Source organism: Stegodyphus dumicola, chromosome 1, assembly GCF_044657685.1.
Source record: "Stegodyphus dumicola isolate Sdum_Otavi_A_Nest chromosome 1, ASM4465768v1".
In the NCBI taxonomy this organism is placed as follows: domain Eukaryota; kingdom Metazoa; phylum Arthropoda; class Arachnida; order Araneae; family Eresidae; genus Stegodyphus; species Stegodyphus dumicola.
This window is the reverse complement of record NC_140768.1, coordinates 234,743,605-234,765,685: the sequence shown is the minus strand read 5'-3', so window position 1 is coordinate 234,765,685 and position 22,081 is coordinate 234,743,605. Positions and strand designations below refer to the sequence as shown.

At 30.9% G+C, this 22,081-nt stretch overlaps 1 protein-coding gene across 2 annotated transcripts in view; it reads left to right on the top strand.

Annotated features, from left to right (window-relative positions):
* The first annotated feature begins 1,288 nt into the window (after positions 1–1,288).
* LOC118205782 (protein arginine N-methyltransferase 6-like) overlaps positions 1,289–22,081 on the top strand; it is a 69,053-nt gene continuing 48,260 nt past the window's right edge. The window contains exons 1-5 of one of the 2 annotated variants that reach the window (XM_085826457.1): positions 1,289–1,507; positions 9,081–9,174; positions 12,605–12,794; positions 19,527–19,583; positions 19,808–19,941. In XM_085826457.1, coding sequence (XP_085682583.1) covers positions 12,634–12,794; positions 19,527–19,583; positions 19,808–19,941 — 352 coding nt within the window. In that variant the 5' untranslated portion in view covers positions 1,289–1,507; positions 9,081–9,174; positions 12,605–12,633. The remainder of the gene's footprint in view (positions 1,508–9,080; positions 9,175–12,604; positions 12,795–19,526; positions 19,584–19,807; positions 19,942–22,081) is intronic. The other variant, XM_085826450.1, reaches the window with a different exon arrangement.

The window sequence follows — 22,081 nt, the reverse complement described above, 5'->3', positions numbered from 1 at the left end:
AAGGAAATCTGTAATTGCAATATTTTTTTTTTCTTTTCTTTTTGAAGCATGTCAGCTTGTGTTGTATATGGATGCACAAACAGATTTTTGAAAAAGATTCCTGGGATTACTTTTCACGCGTAAGTATTGATTTTTTTTTTTATGTAATTTGGTAACTATGGTAAAAAATATCACAATGTCATGTTTTCTTTCCAGATGTAAAAAAAGAGACTTAATAATAATCAAAATATGTTAAAATACATTTTAATGTTTCTGTTTATAGCTGGTATCTCTGTTCCTTAACATACAATGATGTATGCTAGGATTTAAACTGTATAATTTGAACGTATTAGGTAATTCGTTTGATAATTTTCATGAAAAGTAAGACACCAATTGTTACTATTTTTATGAATTTTAAAGGTGTTAAATAAAGTAATGCTTTTCTTTATGCTTTAATTATTATTCATTTTAAAGTTTTTTGAACTCTTAAGAATATAATTTGTGCATTTGATCAAGATAAACTAACTTTTCTGTAGTTAAAATGTTTTTGCATAAATTTACAAATTTGTGGGCAGTATAGCGATAAAAGTAAGTAAAATATTTACACAACTGAACATATGGAAAGATGTATTCAAAAATATAGGTATATTTCTCTAATTTAGCTTAATTCAAGGCAATTTCTTTGAGATTCATAAATATGAAACGCGCATAAACTGAAATCACTGAATTCACATAAATCTGTTTTGTTTTATTAATATTTGTTTTCTTGTTGTTATAAGGTTGTTAGTTGTAAAAAGAATCTAAAACTTTCATTTAAAAAAATGCAACCTGTGACTATTTTTTTAGATAATTATCTGCTATTAATTTCAGGTTAAATACATTTTAAATGATTCTTGAATAAATTACAATATTGTGAATAAATCAGAAATATCACTTCTTAAAGGAAAAACTGGAAAGTACACCCAACATGTTGCCAATAAAACCTAAACAAATTCTATTTTTAAAGGCTTTAATGTTATGCACATGCATTTAGATTTCGAACTATTTCTTAATGATTTTCTGTACGTAGTAAATTGCGGATATCATCTTTATAACTTAGAAACAAAAAACTAACAATAGCGAAGTATTTCATTATAAATTTTACATATTTTTAGTGGAAAATACATGCACGGAACAGCTTAAAAACACGTACGTTTCACTGCCGTAATGCAATGTTTTGAAGTTACAAACATGGACGCCGCTTGTTCGGTGGAGTTTCATTCCCCGATAGTGGAGAAAACTGTGAACCCTCCCTCCTTATATTCTAACCTCCTTGGAAATTTCATAATCTGTGTTTTTCAAAGTTAGAAAATAATAGATGGCATCATTATATTCGCGTCTGTTGTTTTTCTTTAAGCAGCGTGAATGTTATTAGTAATATTGTTGTAGTCGGTAGTCTGATGCGACGTATTAGAAATAATTATGTGTAAATACTGGAGGATACCTTCGTGTAGATAGTATTTTTGTATATGTGATTTCTTTTAGTTTTGTAAGTGGTTTTCTTGCTTTGAAATATAAGGTGTAGAAAATATTTTAATTAAAAAATGCTTTTATGATAAAAGAATGGCTAAGAAAGTCTTTTGTCTGCTTTTATATATTTTTTAATGTTGTTGAATTCTAGTATTGAAAGCATTCTTTGTTGCTGGAGGTAAAATAATGAACTTACAGTTATTTGCATACATAAACTTTTATTTTTTTGGCAAATTTTCTCTTTACTATGATTTTCGGAAGCATTGATGATTTTCATTTTTTTCATATAATTTTCTTTTCTTCAACCAAACACATGAATTTTGTAATAAGTAAAAGCTTCTTTTAATTTCGCTCGTTATGAAGTTGATAAAGTGTACGTGACGAGTTTTTAAAATTTCACTCTGTTACAAACTTTTATTAAATTAAAAAAAATTCTAAAAGAATATGCTTTAAAATCTCGGGTTTTTAACTTTATCCTTAAAATTCTTTTAAGACGCTAACTTTTATTTAGCTAAGTGCCAGTTTATGCTTACATGATTGTGTAAAGAAAACTTGCTCTTTTGAGTTTCACGATGAAAATCTTAATGTTTATGTTTAATGATTAGTTTTAAGCTATGATTATATAAAGCTTTTGTTAAAATCCTAGTATACGGTGCAGCCTTGGTGCGATTTTGAAAATTATCGTTTACGCCAAAATTGATCCAAACAACGTCTATATACTATATACTATGTGTGTATATACATAATATACTATATATAACAATATATATTCCTTGAATGACCCGTTTACTACTCGTCGTATATGTCCCGTTTTTACTGCTCATCATAAAGTAGCCAAATCCCGTGTGCACCGGATACTAGGATTAAACCAAACTTTATTATTATTATTATTTTAGTATGCTTATGTGAATTTAAGAGTGATTGAAATTTTTCTTACATGGAGAACCAAAAGTAAGATACTAATATTTCAGATATATGTAGAGAGAGTTAAGTATGCTAACTAGATGAATACAAAATTAGGTATATATTTCAGGGTATCTCTTGGCACCATACGCAAAGCCAAAATAACAAGACAAAGAATTGCACAAATTCGGTATCCATGTACATATCAACATATTTTCACTTAAAAAAAATCCCAGATTTGCACAAAAATGGTATTGTGCACTTTCTTGACTTCATTCATGTACACATCGACCTATTTTCACTTAAAAAAACATCAAAGAATTGCACAAACTATGCCTTATGCACTCCCATGAGTTTGTCCATGTACACATCGATATATTTTCACTTAAAACACCCAGTTCTACAGTAGAGGCAAAATAAATAAATAAATAAATACGTAATCTCAATAAACTTTATTTTAAACCAAACAAAATAACAGAAAAAAAGGAAAAAACCTGTTATGTATTTTAGCTCTACACAAAGCAAATATAACCCCACTTGACTAATCTTTGGAATATGGTAACGGGTAGTTTGGCGACATTTTGGTAAGGCTATAAAGGTTACTAGCTAGGACTTTAGCAGTGTACATGGAGATACAGTCAAGAGTGTGTGCAATGCCATTTTGTGCAATTCTGGGATGTGTTTTTAAATGAAAATAGGTTGACGTGTACATGGATACTGTGTATGTGCAATTCTTAAAAACGTGGCAAGCAGTGGGCGATTCTGCACTTTCTCCCAATTTCGCACCTAATCTTCGTCATGATTAAGCACTTTTGTTCCATAAAAGTTCTAGCATAAGCGTAATTTGGCTAGCAGATTGTTGAAAAAAAAAATGTTGAGTTAAAAAAAAAAAAAAAAAAAAGCCTTTACTTTGTAAAAACAAAATGGCGTCCAAAAAAAAAAAAATAGCAGGTTGCTGTAGCAGGGTTGGTCACCAAAAAATCGCCAAGTTACCAAAATCCGAAGATTAACCGTCCACTTATCTGATTTAGAAATTCGTTCGTCTTCATTCTGTGACGCATAAAATTCGTTAACAGCAACCAAAAACTTCGTAAAATTATCTGAACTATAATCCGTATATCGCCGTTGCCACATAAATTAAAAAAAAAAAAAAAAAAAAAAAAAGAGTCCAAGACGTAGTTCCGGACTGTCCGGAAAATAGCTACTAAGTAAATCTTCATTTACACGCCAGTCAATTAATACACTTTCCCCCTTAATAGTCAATTAATTTGTTCCGAATTGTACAGAAACTTCAAATTAATCCTGCTACATTCAGCCATTGTACCGTCTAAACAATGAAACAAGCAATGTACTTCTAAGCAACACACATCACAAAAGCCCTTGCAAAACATCCCATGATTCAAAATTTCCTGGAATAATGCAAACGATGTTTGATCTTTAGATTATGGTAACTTGGCGATTTTGTGGCGAAAATTTAGCGACCAACTCTCCTACAGCAACCCTCTATTTTTTTTTTTCCCGCCGCCATTTTGTCTTCACGAAGTAAAGACATGTTTCTTTTCTTTTTATCTACTGAACACTTCTTACAACAATCTACTAGCCGAATTACTCTTATGCTAGAAATTTAATCTAACAAAACTGCTTAATCATGACAAATATTCACTGCAAAATTGGGAAAAAGTGCACAATACCATACTCCTTACGCGTTTTTCAAAATAACAAATACACATAAACCATGTACACGTCGACTTATTTTTACTTAAAAAAACATCCCAGAATTACACAAAAATGGCATTGCAAACACTCTTCACTATATCCATGTACACTGCTTTTTTCTCATAAATTAGAAAAATTTCACGAAAATACATGACAATTTTCTCAATCTTTAAACCCGGTAAAAAGAACATATATGAAATTACCTGATCGCGAAAAAGTATATACCCTTTGCAAATATGAACATTTCCACATATAAAATAAATAAAATATCCAAAAACTTTTACCTCTAAATCATCTATTATATTATAAACGTCACCAACGAATTCATACCGCAAGCATTACAAATACTTAGTGTCAAATATTTAAATTATTTCCATGCATGTTTACTTCAACTAAAACGTATACCAAATTCCTACAAACATAAAATTCACAAAATAACTACCATTTAATTAAAATATCACTAAACCATGTATACGTCGACTTATTTTTACTTAAAAAAAAATCCCAGAATTGCACAAAAATGGCATTGCGCACACTCTTCACCATATCCATGTACACTGCTTTTTTCTCATAAATTAGAAAAATTTCACGAAAATGCATGACAATTTTCTGAATCTTTAAACCCATTAAAAAGAATATATATGAAATTACCTAATAACGAAAAAGTATATACCCTTTCCAAATATGAACATTTCCACATATAAAATAAATAAAATATCCAAAAACTTTTACCTCTAAATTATCTATTATATTATAAACGTCACCAACGAATTCATACCGCAAACATTACAAATACTTAGTGTCAAATATTTAAATTATTTCCATGCACGTTTACTTCAACTAAAACATATACCAAATTCCTACAAACATAAAATTCACAAAATAACTATCATTTAATTAAAATATAATTAAATTCAAAACTACTACTTAAAATATAAATAAGCACATACATTAAATTAATAAAAATTAGCTTTCAATCCTAATTACTTTAAACTAAATCATTGCTAATAACAATTTTCCCAATAATACCAAATTACTTTACTTCCACCTTACATTTAGAACAATGCATAGAAATAATATCCTCAAATAATTAAAAATACTAACTTACCTAATCTTCTTCAGAGTCTTGCTTACATGGTGTATACACTTTTATTATGGATTCAATAAAATTAGTTAACGATTTTTTCTGCGAATTTTTCCTCTACACTTCCTCTGCTAAATAAAAAGCAAAATTCTCTTTATCACATCTAGAATTCACTTTAGACAGCGCCATGCAATCCCAAAATTATTCAACCCTACTTCACACAACACACAATGAAGCTTAATACAAAATAATATACAGCCACAGATATTTTTCCTAATTCCCCCCTTTCGCGATTAAAGAACAGTAATTCGTCCATTAATATCACATGACATATCCCATGATCTCTCATTTCCCTCACACAAAATAATGCGTAATCGGAACTGAGTACTGCTCACATTATTACCAAAGTCACAGGTAGTAACCTTTATCGCCTCCAAAATGTCGGCAAACTACCAGTTACCATATTCTAAAGATCAGCCCAAACGATTACGTCGTAATAGGGTTTCCATAACATTCAACTACTCAGCTTACAATAAATGATACAACAACTTGGCGATAAATGAAACAATAACTTAGAAATATTACAAGGGGTACCTTAAAGTCAACTCTAACTGAATTATCTAAACTAGAATCTGTTTACTACCATTGCCACATAAATTCCTAAAAGTAAAAATGAAAACTATTCTCCATTGCGCACTGCCTTAAATATGTCCAATGTACACATCAATCTATTTTCATTTAAATAAAATCGGGAAGCTAAAACAAAGTTAAAACTATTGTGGTAACCAGAAGTGAGGTCTCATCGCCAAAATAAAAAAAAAAAAATGTCGCCAATCAAAGGGGCACCCAATTCTACACTAAAGCTGTCTTCTGTTTCATGAAGAGCATTACTGATTCCGCACTTCTTAAAGGTCTTAACAATTACTTCAGCCTTTATATCCTCCCAAGATCTTTTTACCCACTCGCACACTTGTGAACTAGAGGGCAGCTTCATTCTACCTGAAGGTGTGAGGGCGTGTTGTGGCTCTCCTATCCACTTGTTCCATCGTTCTCGCACTTTTTCCTTAAATAGCTTATTCACCAATTGGCTAGTCAGTCCACCAGGAATGACAGCTATCTGGGTTTTTAATTCTCTCGCTTTATTATTTATGGTTTCACTTCTATGGGTGTTAAATTGATTCAAAACCAAAAGAGAGGGTTTTAAAAGTCCACAGCCTTGCCCATACGTTCTATAACTACAGTTTTGTTCCAACTTCGTCCATCCAGCCTTTCGGATGAACATGAACAATTACACCCAGTTGAAGTTTTTCTTTCGGATGAGTTTTTCTTTTGAATATGAAAAACGGCGGTAGTATTGTGCCATCAGCACAACATGTTAGAACTACCGTATTTCAGGTTTTTCATGACCTGTGGTTTTTATGGTTATTGATGTAGACCCTTTAACCCTTTCGTGGGCCGTGGGAAGGTTACTTCTCACCTACATGTTCCTTGGAAATACACCTGTGGGAAGCGCAAAACCCACTATAATATATTGGCTTTGCTATTATAACGTTCGGAACTCTAATTCCCACTTCAGTATTGTGCTGCCCTCTGTGTTCAATCGATTGTAAACAGAATTACCACATTTGTTTTGAAAGTTCGAACGTGTTGTGTGAGATCTGTCCAACTGAGACACCTGTTTTGATTTGACATTTGCATTGCTATACGATTCTGCTACAAATGTAAGTAAAATACTGTTTTTATTATAATAACGTTTTCTTATTGTGTATATTTCTGCAGTAACTATCTAATATTGAATAATAAATAATGGGTGAAAAGTGAAAATGCTATTGCATCATATATAAAAGCCACGTGCAATAAATATGTTGGAAAAATTAGAATATTTTTGAAGATACATTTGAAAATATCATTCAGTTTTACTGAGAAAAAAAGGATTATTTTGGCATGATATTTACCGAGGAAATTTTACAGAATATTGTTGACGAAACAAACTCATATGCAAAGCAGCCTAAGAAAATGAAGAGATTGGGTCATACCACAAAAGACATTATCCTGAACTGGAAAGAAATCACATCAGAAGAATTGAAAGCATGGGGTAGGTATGCATATACTCCTGGGTATACATCATTGCCTGAACTGAAAAACTACTGGAGCACAGACCCTATTCTCCATGTTCAATCAGTAGCAAGAATAATAATCGCAAAGAGGTTCAAAAAAATAATTGATACTTTACATGTAAACGATAACAGCACAAATCCATGTGGGCAATTTGGGCATGATAAACTGTATAAAGTCAGGCATCCTCTCACAGCTCAATGATTCCGTAGCTAAAGTCTACGAACCTTCATCAACATTATGAATAGATGAATGTATGATAGCTTCCAAAGGGAAAACTTCATTGAAGCAGTATATGCCAATGAAGCCTATAAAAAGAGGTTACAAGGTGTGGTGTGTAGCAGACTCTAAGACTTGATATATTCAAAAATTTGAAATTTATTGTGGAAAAGAAACTTCTGATAATAAGGATAAAATATTGAGCTTAGGGAAAACAGTAATAACTAAACTAACGGAAGATGTGAAACAGACAGGTCACCTTATAGCCTATGATAACTATTTGACATCTTTTAGGCTTGCAAAAAGTCTACTTATAAGTGGTCTGTTTTCTATGGGGACTGTGAGGCCGCAAAGGAAGGATCTTCCGCCAATACTGAAGGCTAATAACAAACTACAAAGAGGGGAATCAGTGTTCCTAACTAAGGAAGGTGTTGCTGAAATAAAGTTGATGGACAAAAAGGCTGTTACGTTCCTGACTACTGCACATAATTCAGCGATTTTACATCTGTAAATCGTACATAAAAGGATGGTGCTAAAACAAAAGTACCTTGCCCTAAAGCGGTTGCCATATATACCGATATCATGGGAGGGGTTGATTGCTTCGATCAAAGAAAATAAATGTACCAAATAGGAAGAGATCTGTAGAATGGTGGCATCGTATTTTTTATTTTCTTATTGATCTTGGCATCGTAAATAGTTTTATACTGTGGCAAGGAAACAAGAGAAATAGAAGTTTAGACCAGCTAACATTCCATAGGGCATTAGCTCATCAACTAATAGACCGATATTCCTCAAAAAAAGAAAGGCCATCTGGCTAGCTTCCAAGCAAAAAAGTGTGCAGTTCCGGATGATGTACGCTTAGTCAGTGTGGGAAATCATATGCCAAAGATGGTTTCCAACTATAGACGGTGTAAGAAATGTAGCACAAAGGCCCAAGAAAAGAGGACCCGCTATATGTGTGCAGTATCTGAAGTATCCTTGTGCATTGCAATGTGTTTCTCATCTTTTCACAGCAAATAATCGCCTTTAAATTGAATTTTCTCTATGACCCTAAAAGGTCCCGTGGGAAGTATACTTCCCACCGCTAAAATTTAAATGTAAACAAAAAATTTGGCAAAATAAAATATATTTCCTTAAATGCTATTGTTTAATTAATAATAAAACATAAAAAAATGGGAGAAATTCAAAAGAGAAATAAATGGCCCACGAAAGGGTTAATACTCACAGTCTTGTTGGATAGTACATCAAATGTGAGTGGAATTTCATCCATATTTCCTATTTGTTCGAGCTCAAAAGAAGTTTTCTTGTGTGCATTTATAACAAATTTATGAAGTGCTAGTATTTTTTCTTCATAATCTGCTGGCATTTTCTGTGCAATAGTTGTTTTTGTGCGCATTGATAAGCCTTGCCTTTTCATGAACCTGTAGCACCAGCCCTCAGACCCTGAAAAGTTCTGATTCCCATGTTTTTCTGCAAATCCTTTGGCCTCATTGATTATCATTTTGGTTGAAACACTTATCCCAGATTTCCTCTTATCTATCACCCACATTTTTAGGGCAGTTTCAAGTTCAGGCCAAGATGGAGCTGGGCATCGAAGGTTATGTTTTTGTTTCTTAGCAGTCTTCAGTTGATCTTCCTGCAGTCGCCAAGTAAGTATTTTTTTGGCAGGTGGTGGACTAAAATGCCTTGCTGTTGCTCTGTTTCCATGCACTTTGGCATAGTTTAACATTCCTAGTGTATACTGAAGTGTATAGCTTAATCTCTTGTTTCCTGTAGTCATATTTTCCAGGGTATTTTTTTAAACAACTAGTTTTAAGCACCGATACTGACATGTTTATACGGAGTAGCACCGATACCAACATGTGTGTCGGCTAAGTCAAAGAAAGTCTACGTAAAGATGTACTTCGACATCAGCTTCGAGCTTTGGTGCTTTTTGGCGACAGATATTTCACGCATGCGCAAAATAATTATGGCAGATGTAGAAAAAGTTATGTGTGTCTAGACCTTTATCCGGGCTAAAAAAAGCATTCAGTATTGAAAGTTAACCTGTGTACTTCACGTATAAGACACAGGTAACTTTTTTTGAGACCAAATTTAGGAAAAAATGTGCATCTTATATGCCGTCAAATACGGTAATAATCTGTCTAAAATATAGACTAACCACAAAAGTACACTAGGGCTATCTGAACCACAAAAGTACCTAGGCCTTTTAAGGGAAAGATGGGTTTGTGGAGCAATTTCTGAGGGAAAAAGCCTTATATACATATCATACTTGAAGAAAACCACGAAAGCATCCCTGCACCCAGCTCATTTGCCTGGGATCGAACCCAAATTAGAAATATATAGAAAGAACTTCATTTAACTTTCAGTCTAATGGAAATTTGTTCCTTAGAAAGCATAGAAACTGTCATTTAAGAAAGTCTTGATATTTCGAAGCAATGTTTTTAACAGAATTTTGTAATTTGTTATTTATTTGTTATCTACATTTTGTTTCTAACCTGGAATTTGTGAAATGTGTCAGTTGTTTCCTGATTCTTTTCTCTGATAATAATTTTTTCATAGATTTTTAACTTACAGACATGCCAGATCATTAGGTCATTCATTTCTTTTTATAAATGAATTAGCATATTTTGTTGCAGTTAAATTTATGTATAAACTTCCTATGTCTTGGAATTTCAGTGCTTTCTTTAAATTTTTCTTTTGTAAAATTTGAAATTAATTAATTAAAATTTGGGGTTTTTATTTAGTGGGTATTATTTTAAAATTATGTGGATGTTTATATGCTTGAAAACCCATTTTTACATTTACTTCCTGTTTAAAAAATTTTTATGCTTAATTCAGCTACAGTTATAAAATTATTTATTCTGGTATGTATACATTTGTGCTTGTGTACATTCCTTTACTGTCTGATTAAGAGGGAAATATAATCATTGTTAAAGAAAATACTGTTTAGTTTTCTAGTCAAGTTTCCATTTAGAAGTACCTGAATATCCACTTTAAGCTATGAGCTGATACATACTCTTTAACCATTAAATTTATTTGTGTTGCAGAGTTATGAATGTAAATTAGTTAAACGTAATTATAACTTATAGATTTCTGGTTGTTTTGAATTTTCAAGGTTATGTTAATTTATTTTTAATATCTATTGATTTTTTGTCAGAAACGTTTAAAAAAACTGAGAGGGGGGAGAGGTTACTGTAAACTTTTAAATTTTTCTATAAATAACAACCTTTTTTTCTGAAGCAGACTTTATCTAAGCATTAGGTGCACTTATGTAGCTATTTAAATAATTGAGCTTTTTCAGCCCAGTGAAGAACAATACAGTCAAAAGTCGTTAATCCGGACTCATCGGGACTTCGGCGATTCCGGATTATAGATCATCAGTTTAAATCTGGTAAAATGGCATGCAGAAATTATAAAATTAAAAATATGAAACCGTAATTTACGAAATAAAGAATAATTATGATCTAAAGGGTATCAAAATTTACAAAAAAAGAAAAGCTTAATATTTATTTGTTTACTTTATTTAACATTTCTTTCAATGTAAGTTGTTTAAGTTGCTTCGTTTTTTATGTGATAATACATTCTCTTTAATTCCATAAACAGACATAATTTCTTGTTCAGTTACAAAGTTCCGCTTTTCAAGTCCTATAATTGCTGTGTCGAGAATACCGACTAATTTGTCAATCGAAATTTTTTCGTTTTCAGTAACCTCTGTCACTTTCTTCGCTATCGGAAGCGAATTATAATGACGAGGCATTTGATTTAAATCATATCAATGGCGAGATGAAATACTACATTGAGTAAGCAATTATAAGCCAAATAAAATAAAAACATCTGCCCTTAAGATAAGGATAGTGCTGACAGATCAACTTCCAATTCAATGCACGCTGCCGCGGCGTTAAAGATAAACAAAGTTTAGATAAACAAACGTTAAAGTTTAGATAAACTTTATCCATTTTTTGCAGCAATTCCACTTTTTGTTTAATGGACTCCGAAAGATACTTTCGCTTTGTATATCCTTTACATATTAGTAAATATATATCGGAAATTCTATTTGACATAATCGAAAGTTCAAGCTTACTTTTATAAAATTGCTCTAACAGTCTGCAAAAAATAATAATCCGGATCCAATTCGAAGATTAAGGAACAACGCAATCTACAACATTAACTGAAATAGATAATTAGATAATTTTAGCTTAGCTTATCCCGTCCGTTATACATTAAACGCGCATTCGTAAACGTATTTTGCGCACGCGCACACGCAAATTAGCAGCGGTAAAGGTCTTACGCGCATGCGTCAAAGCGACGCATGCGCAGAAAGTTTGTAGCTTTGAGGTCCGGATTATGGGTGTCCGAATTAACGACTTTTGACTGTAGTAGGTAAATTCAGTTCAAAGAAGTAAATGATAAATCTTAGAAATAAATGTTAAATCAAAGAAGTAAATGCTAAATCTTATCACTATAAATATCATGTAGAGAAATAAGAACATGTTAACTTTAAAATGGTTAAAGTGAATGTTTTCTAAAATAAATAATAAGATTAAAGGGCAGGCTGATATCATGATTAAAACTTACCATCTATTAGAATTTGTTACTGGTGGAAAAGCACGTTGTAAACTTCTGAAATTTTACTTTTAAAGTCTGTTGAACATTCACTTAAAGAATAATTGCCATGCTAAAAAATAGATTTTTTTTCCTGATTAATTCTTAATAGTGATTTCTATTTTTTTTGTAATGGGGAGGAGAAAGAAGAAAAAATTAACATCAGTTTTATTTAGTTATGAATAAAGTCTGGGAATTTGATTTCAAAGGGCTTTTATTTTGTTTTACGAATTTATATCATAAATTTTCAATAAAGTTAATTAATGAGACAAAATTTTCAATACTTTTTCCGTGTTTCAAATTATTAAAAATAACTTAAAATAACCTGTAGTTATTCTGAATCTAAAAAAGCATATGTGCTTTTAAAATGCTTGTGATGACAGTAGAGGTAATAATTTTCATAAATATTTTTAGGACCTTTTTTCAAAATCCCTGATCTAATTTGTTTTTATATGTTTGCCTTTTTTTTTAAAGCTGAATATAAGTTATAAGATCTGAAGATAATGGAAAATGAAAATATATTGCCTCCATGTAAAAGACAGAAGAAAGAAATAAGTGCCAATTCTTCAGGATCTGTTTTAAGTGTTTATGATGCACACTGTAAAGTTGAAACTTCTGATTCATCCTTTGAAATTAATAAAGATAGCTGCAATTCAAATTCTAGGTAAAGATTTCTGAAAATAGTTATGTATTCTCATGTAAATGAATTGCTGTAAACTTGTCAGAAAAATCAAAATAACTATTATTAATATTAATTATTTTTTATTATTAGTATTAATTATTTTAATTTTAATTTTAGTATTAATTATTTTTTATTTTGTTTTATTTATTACTGTTAGTGCATTCAGAATCTTTTAGTTTTTTCTCTCTTAATTAAATGCAGTAGAAAGTCCATAATGCGGACTCGTCGGGACTTCGTCGATTCCGAATTAGGCTTTTTTCCGGATTATAGATCATCAATTTAAATCTGGTAAGGTGGCATGCAGAAATTATACAATTAAAAATATGAAATCGTAATTTATGAAATGAAGAACAATTATGATCTAAAGGGTTATCAAAATTTACAAAAAAAAAGCTTAATATTTATTTGTTTACTTCATTAAACATTTCTTTCAATTTAAGTTGTTTAAGATGTTTCCACAAAAAATGATGGCAGAATTCATATGTACTGAAATACTGATTTGGGATTACCAAAAAAAATCTGTCCTAACTGTTATCACTTGCGGTAAGTAAGCTGAACTAACAAACTCCAAAATACATCTGTAAAATAAACTATTTCTGAAAAGAAATGTAAGCGTGTAAAAAGAAATGTAAGCATCTACCTTCCTTGCAGTATTTCCTTCGAACGAATAGATAATTGCAAACAAAGGAACAACATTTTATATAAACATTACAAAGTAGTAAGACCACCCATGTTTTTATCCCTCTGGGAGATAGTATGAATGCAATCGAAAAATCCTTATCAGTGAATTTTTTTCATGGATTATTTGACAATGCCTCGAGCAGAAGTAAAGGGGTCAAATTGACACCCGTCTGCCGTTCTAGGAATATATGCCAATATTTTAAAAACCTACAATGCTGAAATTTTTTTTACAAATATTTGTCATCTATTTAGGAAAAGTCAAAAAATTTCAAACGATTTCTTCCAATAAAACAAAAGTAATCAACGGTCAAAAGTGCTCGGAGGTCAAAATGACCCCTACCGCCATTCTAGTGTTAATGGACATCAAAACGTGCTTTCGCTTTGTAGATCCTTTAGCAGCTCCAGAATTGGAAACTCTCTTTGACATAATCGAAAGTTCAAGCTTAATTTTTATAAAATTGTTCTAACAGTCTGCAAAAAATAATAAGCCGGATCGAATTAGAAGATTAAGGAACAGCGTAATCTGCAACTTTAACTGAAATTACTTAGATAATTTTAGCCTAGCTTATACCGTCCATTATACATTAAACGCACATGCGTAAAAGCATTATGCACTTGTGCAGGCTCATAAAGTTTGTAGCTTTGAGGTCGGGATTATGGACATTCGGATTGCAGACTTTGTACTGTATTTTCTTTTGAATTTAAATTGCACGTATATGGTAAATATACGTGCAATTTAAATGTGGGGAGTTTGGAGCAAGAAATTTTCTTTATGGATGTCTAGCATGTAATCAATATTTTAAGTTTCCAGAAAGCTGATAATTGGATTGATATTTGGAGTATGGTAAAAAGTGATTTGACAGATTTTATTAATGTACTACCACCTAGGCTAAATAAATTTCATGCTTGAAGTAAATAAGATGTATCTTTCAACCACCTTTTTTATTAATTTCATGTAAGCATTTTGTTATGCTGTAAAGCATTTTCTAATTTCTCATTGTTTCTTTAATTATATTAGTGTATGTACATATGTAGTTCTTCTTTGAAAAAGAATATATGCACAGTAAAATATGTACTTTTTTCTCTGATTTCAATTATTCTCCATAATTTTGCTACATTTTAGTTCAAAATTCTTCAATTTGTACCAGAACTTGGGAGACTGTTATGTATATAAATTTATTCTAGAAAAAAGGAATTTTTTTAGGTAATAATTTCAGCTAATTAGGATTTTGAAACATTTTCGTGTGTATTTTCAGTTCCTGTTTTAAAGGTAAAGCATTTTTACTGAGCTGAAATACTTAGAAACAAAACAGGAAAGGTCTGTTAGTGAAACAAAACAGGAAAGTGTCTGAGAATTAAAAAAAAAAGGGCATTTCTTCTGCTATTTCAGTGCAAAATTTCAATTTCTGGTTCAGCTAATATGCATTTTGGAGAATTTTAGCTTATATTTTTTGCCCATATTTCAGAGATAAAGAATTTTTGCTTAACTTACACAGTAACAAATCAGAAACGTTCTGACAGAAATATAATTCAGCTTTAGATCAAATAATAATAATAATAATAATAATAATAATAATAATAATAATAATAATAAAAAAAAAAAAAAAAAAAAAAAAAAAAAAAAAAACCAGACCTTCCCCCTTTTGCTAAAAAAAAAAAGTGCTGGTTGGTGGTGTTACATTGGTTTACCAAATTTTCACCAAGTTAACAAAAATCAAAGATTTCCTGGCACTTGTCATAAAAAGTAATATTTACTTTTGACATATTATTTTGAGTGCAGTCATACAAGCATCTGTGTAATATGGTACAACTCTTGTGAAACAATGCATAGTTGTATGCTGTGTGACTTCGGCGATTTCAGATAAGGGGTTTTTCCGGATTATAGATCATCAATTTAAATCTGGTAAGATGGCATGCAGAAATTAAAAAATTAAAAATATGAAACCCTTATTTATGAAAAAAAGAGCAATTATGATCTAAAGGGTATCAAAATTTACAAAAAAAAAGTTTATTATTTATTTGTTTACTTTATTAAACATTTCTTTCAATGCAAGTTGTTTAAGTTGCTTCGTTTTATGTGCTAATACTTTCTCTTTAATTAAACAGACATAATTTCTTGTTCAGATACAAAGTTCTGCTGTTCAAGTTCTGTAATTTCTGTGCCAAGAATACCGACTTAACTTGTCAATCAAATTTTTTTCGTTTTCACTAACCTCTCTGTCATTTTCTTCATGCCTTTATTAATTTTTTTGCAGCAATTCCACTTTTTGTTTGATGGACATCTAAACATGCTTTTGGTTTGTAGTTCCTTTGGCAGCTCCAGAATTGGAAACTCTTTTTGACATAATCGAAAGTTCAAGCTTAATTGTTATAAAATTGTTCTAACAGTCTGCGAAAAATAATAAGCCAAATCCAATTAGAAGATTAAAGAACAGCACAATCTGCAACATTAACTGAAATGCCTTAGATAATTTTAGCCTAGCTTATATCGTCCGTTATACATTAAACGCACATGCATAAATGCATTATGCGCATAAAGTTTGTAGCTTTGGGGTCCAGATTACAGACTTTGTACTGTATACAGAAATTTATCATATTTCATTATGATTGAATCATAAAAATGTATCGGATTTCATTATGATTGGATAAATATCTACTGAGATGATTTTAAATGTGTGGAAATAAATCTTGGGAATTTTTCTAATTCACTTTTGTGTTGGCGTCATCTGTTCGTCTTCCCAACCTCCCACAATGCCACCGCAACTATGCTTCAAAAACATTACATATATATATTTCACATTAATTTTCTGAATTATTGGAAATTATGTCAGATTTATACCATATGATAGTTTTCAGGATTTGTGAATTGGGATTGCAATTAATCCTGTGAACAAGAACTGTAATTGTGGGTCTCATTATGTTTAGAAAGATAGTTAATCAAGTTTACATTTTCATCTTTTAAGTCTTTATCATTCTGAACAAAATAGTTATGCTGTTTCCTGTCGGGTCTGATAGATTTACAAGGCTTGATCAGAAAGTATCTGGTGCCATAGGCTGGAGTGAAAACACCTAAAACAAAGCCTACTTTTTGACCTTGGATTAGGTCATTCATACGGCTCAAGTAATATTATTGTAGTGCACTTCATTTGTTTATTAGAATTCTTTAAGTAAATGTGTGAAGTGTTTTTCTTTTGAAGCATTTGAAGTGAGAGAAAACTGAATAAATGATTTGCATTAGATTTCGGTGAAAGTTTTGTGATCCTAATGCACAAAGTTGCAGAAGATGTAGAGGGAAGAATATATATGAGCCATGCTCAAACAAGCGATTCAAACATTTCCAAGACAGCAGATTAAACTGCTATTATGAGCTAAATGTCTTGAAAGTGGGAAAAAAACATTAGATGGGCATTTATCTGTGTGAAAAAGTCGTCTCTGTCTGAGATATCTGAGGAGCTCAACATTAGTGATAGTCAAGTTCCGTCTATTCTCTCTAAAGATTTGAGTGTGATATACATGTCTGTCAAGTTTCTGTTTTTGAATTATCAAAATGTCAGGTTTCAGCTGTACAATGACCTTGATTATGCTGATAACAATAAAAAAAGTTTTGAAAAGGATTGTAATTGGGGGTGTATAGTTATGATCCTGAAACCAAGGCTCAGTCTTCATAGGAAAACTCCAATCTCTCTGAGACCCATAGTAATGGAGAAGCATAAATTAGTCTAAACTAGTGGTTTACAACCCTTTGACTAGCATGTACCATCTAAACAAAAATTGAAAACCTTTGTAGTACCACCACTACAAAGTACTACTACCACTACCATTCTTGAACAAAGGTCAGATTGCATACATTTAAGAGTATTGGAGAAAAAACTCAATCAGTATGTTGGGGTTTTAATTTTTGAATTTAATAATTAAAAATACTTTGCTTCTTTGCGTACCACCGGTTGAGAACCCCTGTTCTAAACAATGTAAAGATACCATTGATTATTTTCTTTAATTTTAAGGTCATTGTTCATCATGAATAAGAGTTCAACATTTGAGAAATGTTATTTTTCTGAAAAGGCTAGGATTGCTTTCATCTAATGAATGAACTACGCACCTGCTATTCAGTTGAGCCTGTTCACAGTTTATAACCAGGCACAAAATTTCCCAGATCTGGTAGCCACTGTATGTCTAAAATCAGAATGATAAAGACTTTTTCTTCTGAACAAAAAGAGACAGAAAATCCCAAAAGATGGCAAAAACACACAAGAGAATATGACAAAGCAACTGCTTATATTTATTATAAAAATAGTTTCAAAGTGTGCATCCACTGGTAGAAGTAATATTGAATTAAGTATTTGTCTCAGAAGGTGACGGTTTTGAAGGGGATTAAATATTGTATCAAAAAGTTGCATATTTTTTTTAATAGCCTCAATTCTGACTTTTTTTTTTATCACATTTCTTATAAGTAGTGGGAAACCTCATATCTCTGTCAGTTAACCCTTTGCGGCTCAGTGTTCCACTACATGGAACACCCAAATTGAATCACTTCTGAAACCTTTAAATTTAACCGTAAATAGATAAAAATGCCTTTATAATATACTTTAAACTTTTCTTTTTAAACAGTAGATAGCAGCATATCACAAAGAGACACAGAATTTTCATTTATTATGTGTTATTAAAATCCGCTTTTTTTCAAGTAATTTTCTCTATTTTTTTAATGATATAAAAAATTGTATTTGGAAAAAAATTTGGGCATAATTTTGCTGGCTGTACTCCAAATTATTTGTTCCATATTTTTTTTATTCTTTCATACAAAAACCATATGCAGAATCATTGAATAAAACCGGGTGTTGCATTAGCGGGAACACTGCGCCTTTAGCGACGATCTCATGCTGTTACGAATCAGAACATCTGTGCTTAGGAGAGAACATCCATTGTTTTTTTTTGGGGGGGGATAAATTCAAACAAAGCAGTATTGAGGGGTGAGGTGTGTTTTGTGTTATGAAAGCCCTAATACTACCATCTCGAATTTTTTGGGAGTAGTTTTTAGGCGGGAATTTTATTAGTAGCTTGACACATCTTTACTTAGACCTGCGAGAATTTTTTGCTGTCGCATTTTAGTCTCATTCCCATTTATGTTCAATAATTGTGTAGATATTTTTTGTGTATGTATATATTATAGGTTTGTTTTTCTTTATTGTTAATATTAATCGTAGTTAATTTTTTTATTATTAATTTTCCATAAATGGCGCGGAGAGGTCAAACTCTTTCCAACGCGTTCTTTCCAAAAATTTGTAAATATTTTTGTATATAGGACTTGTGTATATAGATATTTATCTCATTTATCCGTATATATTCAAGAATATTGTGTATATCCAGGAAACCATGTATACAGCCATAATACAGAGTTTTTTCATTCTTATACAAACACTTCTACTCATTTTCGTGCTTCACTGCAATGCTCGCTTAGTCGCACTTTTAAAAGCTCTGGCGGCGCAGTGTTGCACCTCATGGAACACTCACAGAATTAAAATGGGAAGTGCAATTTTTACAAAATTTTACCTGTATACTCCTTTAGGACTAAATAGACTGCATACAACTTTTTTTTTTTTTTTGAAATTCCTACGTTAACGTATAGTGCGCCACAAAGGGTTAAGTGTTTTTTATGCTCAGTCATTATTTAAAATTATTATTTAATAAAGCAAAATAACATAAGCACTTGCATGTAGTTACAAGGAGAGGTGCAATAGATGGTCATTATTTTGTCTTATATTTCGACTGATTGAACAGAACAGTATAGTGATTATCTATAGGAACTATGGTTGCAGTGTACATTTTGGAGCTGAATGTATTATCAATGCTCCGAGATTGAGGTTAAATTTACAAAAAATGAGTTATACTTTTTACAATATCACATGCAATGAAAGATTATGTGACATGCTGTTTTGTACATGTTTCATATCTTTCTATAAAACAGCAAGTGTTCATGCAAAATATGTTATATGATATCTGAATATTATTATTATAATTATTTTTTTTGTCTTACAGGTTGAACTTTGACAATGAAGAGACTGAACTAGAAAATAATGATTCTAATTATTTTAGGTATTTGTTCATGTTGTTAAACATGCAGATGTTTATATATTTGTTGAATTGTAATTTAACTTAATTATATATACACTTAATGCAAATAAACTGCTTACTGCTTCTCCTTATGCTTAAAGTTAGTTATATTTAGGATGAATTTTATATCTAGTTTTTGTAATTACTTTGCAAAAGTTTGTAAGTTCTAGTTTTCATTTCACTGTTAAATGGAATTTTTGTTTTAGATGTTATGCTGATCTGTCAATTCATAGAGTTATGATTGGGGACTATACTAGAACTCAAACATATCGAAAAGCTATTCTTACCAATTATAAGTTATTTCACCAGAAAGTTGTTCTTGACGTTGGTGCCGGCACAGGTAACTTTTAAATCAATTTCTTTTATTACGTCATGTTAATTTTAAGAAACTGTGATATTATTAATGAATTGTTAATTTTATGTACATTTTGCAACATATTATTTGGAATTTTTTGTTATAAAAGTAGCATATTGTAAGAGGACTACATGTGTTGGTAATAAAAATACAATCCTTTTCTATCTAAAAAATCATAAAAAATAATGTTTCTACTATATAATTAATTATTCTGTATGTAAACAAGGACAGATATTTTATCAGTTTTTTGCTCACTGACCTGTAATTTTTGCCATTTTTAAATATTTAATTTATTTAGTATATATACCATTTAAGCATTACTCAATGCTTGTAAGCTTTAGTGTGTGTGAGCATGCACAAATGTGTTCATGCCTGCATGTTATATGTGTGGGTGCAATCAAAAATCAGTTAGGAATAAAATAATAACAAAAATAATTCATTAAAAGCAGGAGTTTTGCTGCTGTAATTAATATAAATAAATGAAGAAATGTAACTGAGTGTATTTTTTATTTATTTATTTATTTTTATATATGCTCCCCAAGTTAATGAATTTCATTTGATTTTTTGCATTTAATTGTAATTTTATTGTATGAAATATGTATGTATTTTTATAAATACATTTATAAAAGAAAAAATACAAAGCAGTTCAAAACCTAATCCAGTTGTGTGCTGAAAGCAGTAACAAGCAGTGGTAACAATGCAAAATAAATAATATATAATATGCAAAATAAATAATAAATTCATCCCATATTGGGTTCAGAATAAACATGCAAAAGCCAAAAAACCTGAAGCATATTGACAAACTACAAAGAAAAGGAGGCAAAACAAAAATGAAATAAGAACTTTACATCTTTTGCTGTGTGATTATCATTGAATTGGGGCAATGAAATAAATAAACCAGGCTGTTTCTGAACCAACAAAGATACAATTTAAAATTTAATTTTAGAAAGACAGTTAAAGTAATCTATATCTTAATTAGACAAACACCTACGTGACAAAGTAAACAGTGAAAAAAAATTCGAAACCATAAACAAAAGAAAATATTATCTGGAGCAGAATGAGTCCAAAACATGGCATGCAAATATAAGCAATCCAACACAATAAGAAAAATAAAAATTTTGAATCCATATAGGTCTGGTCAAAATCATGAAAAACAATTTTTTGTAGCAACAAAATCACAAAAAGCTTGAAAATCTAATACAGTACAAAGTCTTTAATCCGAAATGATATATAATCCGGACCTCAAAGCTACAAATTTTGAAACAAAGCGCATGCGTAGCGTTTACGCAGGCACATAATACCTTTACGCATGCGCATATGCGTTTATGCATGCACATAATACGTTTACGCATGCGAGTTTAATGTATAACGGACGGTGTAAGCTAGGCTAAAATTATCTAATTATCTATTTCAGTTAATATTGCAGATTGCGTTGTTCCTTAAGCTTCTAATTGGATCTGGCTTATTATTTTTTGCAGACTGTTAGAGAAATTTTATAAAAAGTAAGCTTGAACTTTCGATTATGTGAAAAAGAGTTTCCAATTCTGGAGCTGCCAAAGGATCTACAAACCGAAAGCATGTTTAGATGTCCATCAAACAAAAAGTGAAATTGCTGCAAAAAATGGATAAAGTCATGAAGAAAGTGACAGAGAGGTTAGTGAAAATGAAAAAATTTTGATTGACAAGTTAGTCGGTATTCTCGGCACAGAAATTACAGAACTTGAACAGCAGAACTTTGTAACTGAACAAGAAATTATGTCTGTTTAATTAAAGATTAACTTTGTAACTGAACAAGAAATTATGTCTGGTTAATTAAAGAGAAAGTATTAGCACATAAAACGAAGCAACTTAAACAACTTGCATTGAAAGAAATGTTTAATAAAGTAAACAAATAAATAATAAGCTTTTTTTTTTTTTGTAAACTCTGATACTTTTTAGATCATAATTGCTCTTTATTTCATTAATTACAGTTTCATATTTTTAATTTTATAATTTCTGCATGCCATCTTACCAGATTTAAATTGATGATCTATGATCTGGAAAAACCCCTAATCTGAAATCGCCGAAGTCCCGACTAGTCCGGATTAAAGACGTTGTACTGTAATGATAATTTCAGTTCAAATGG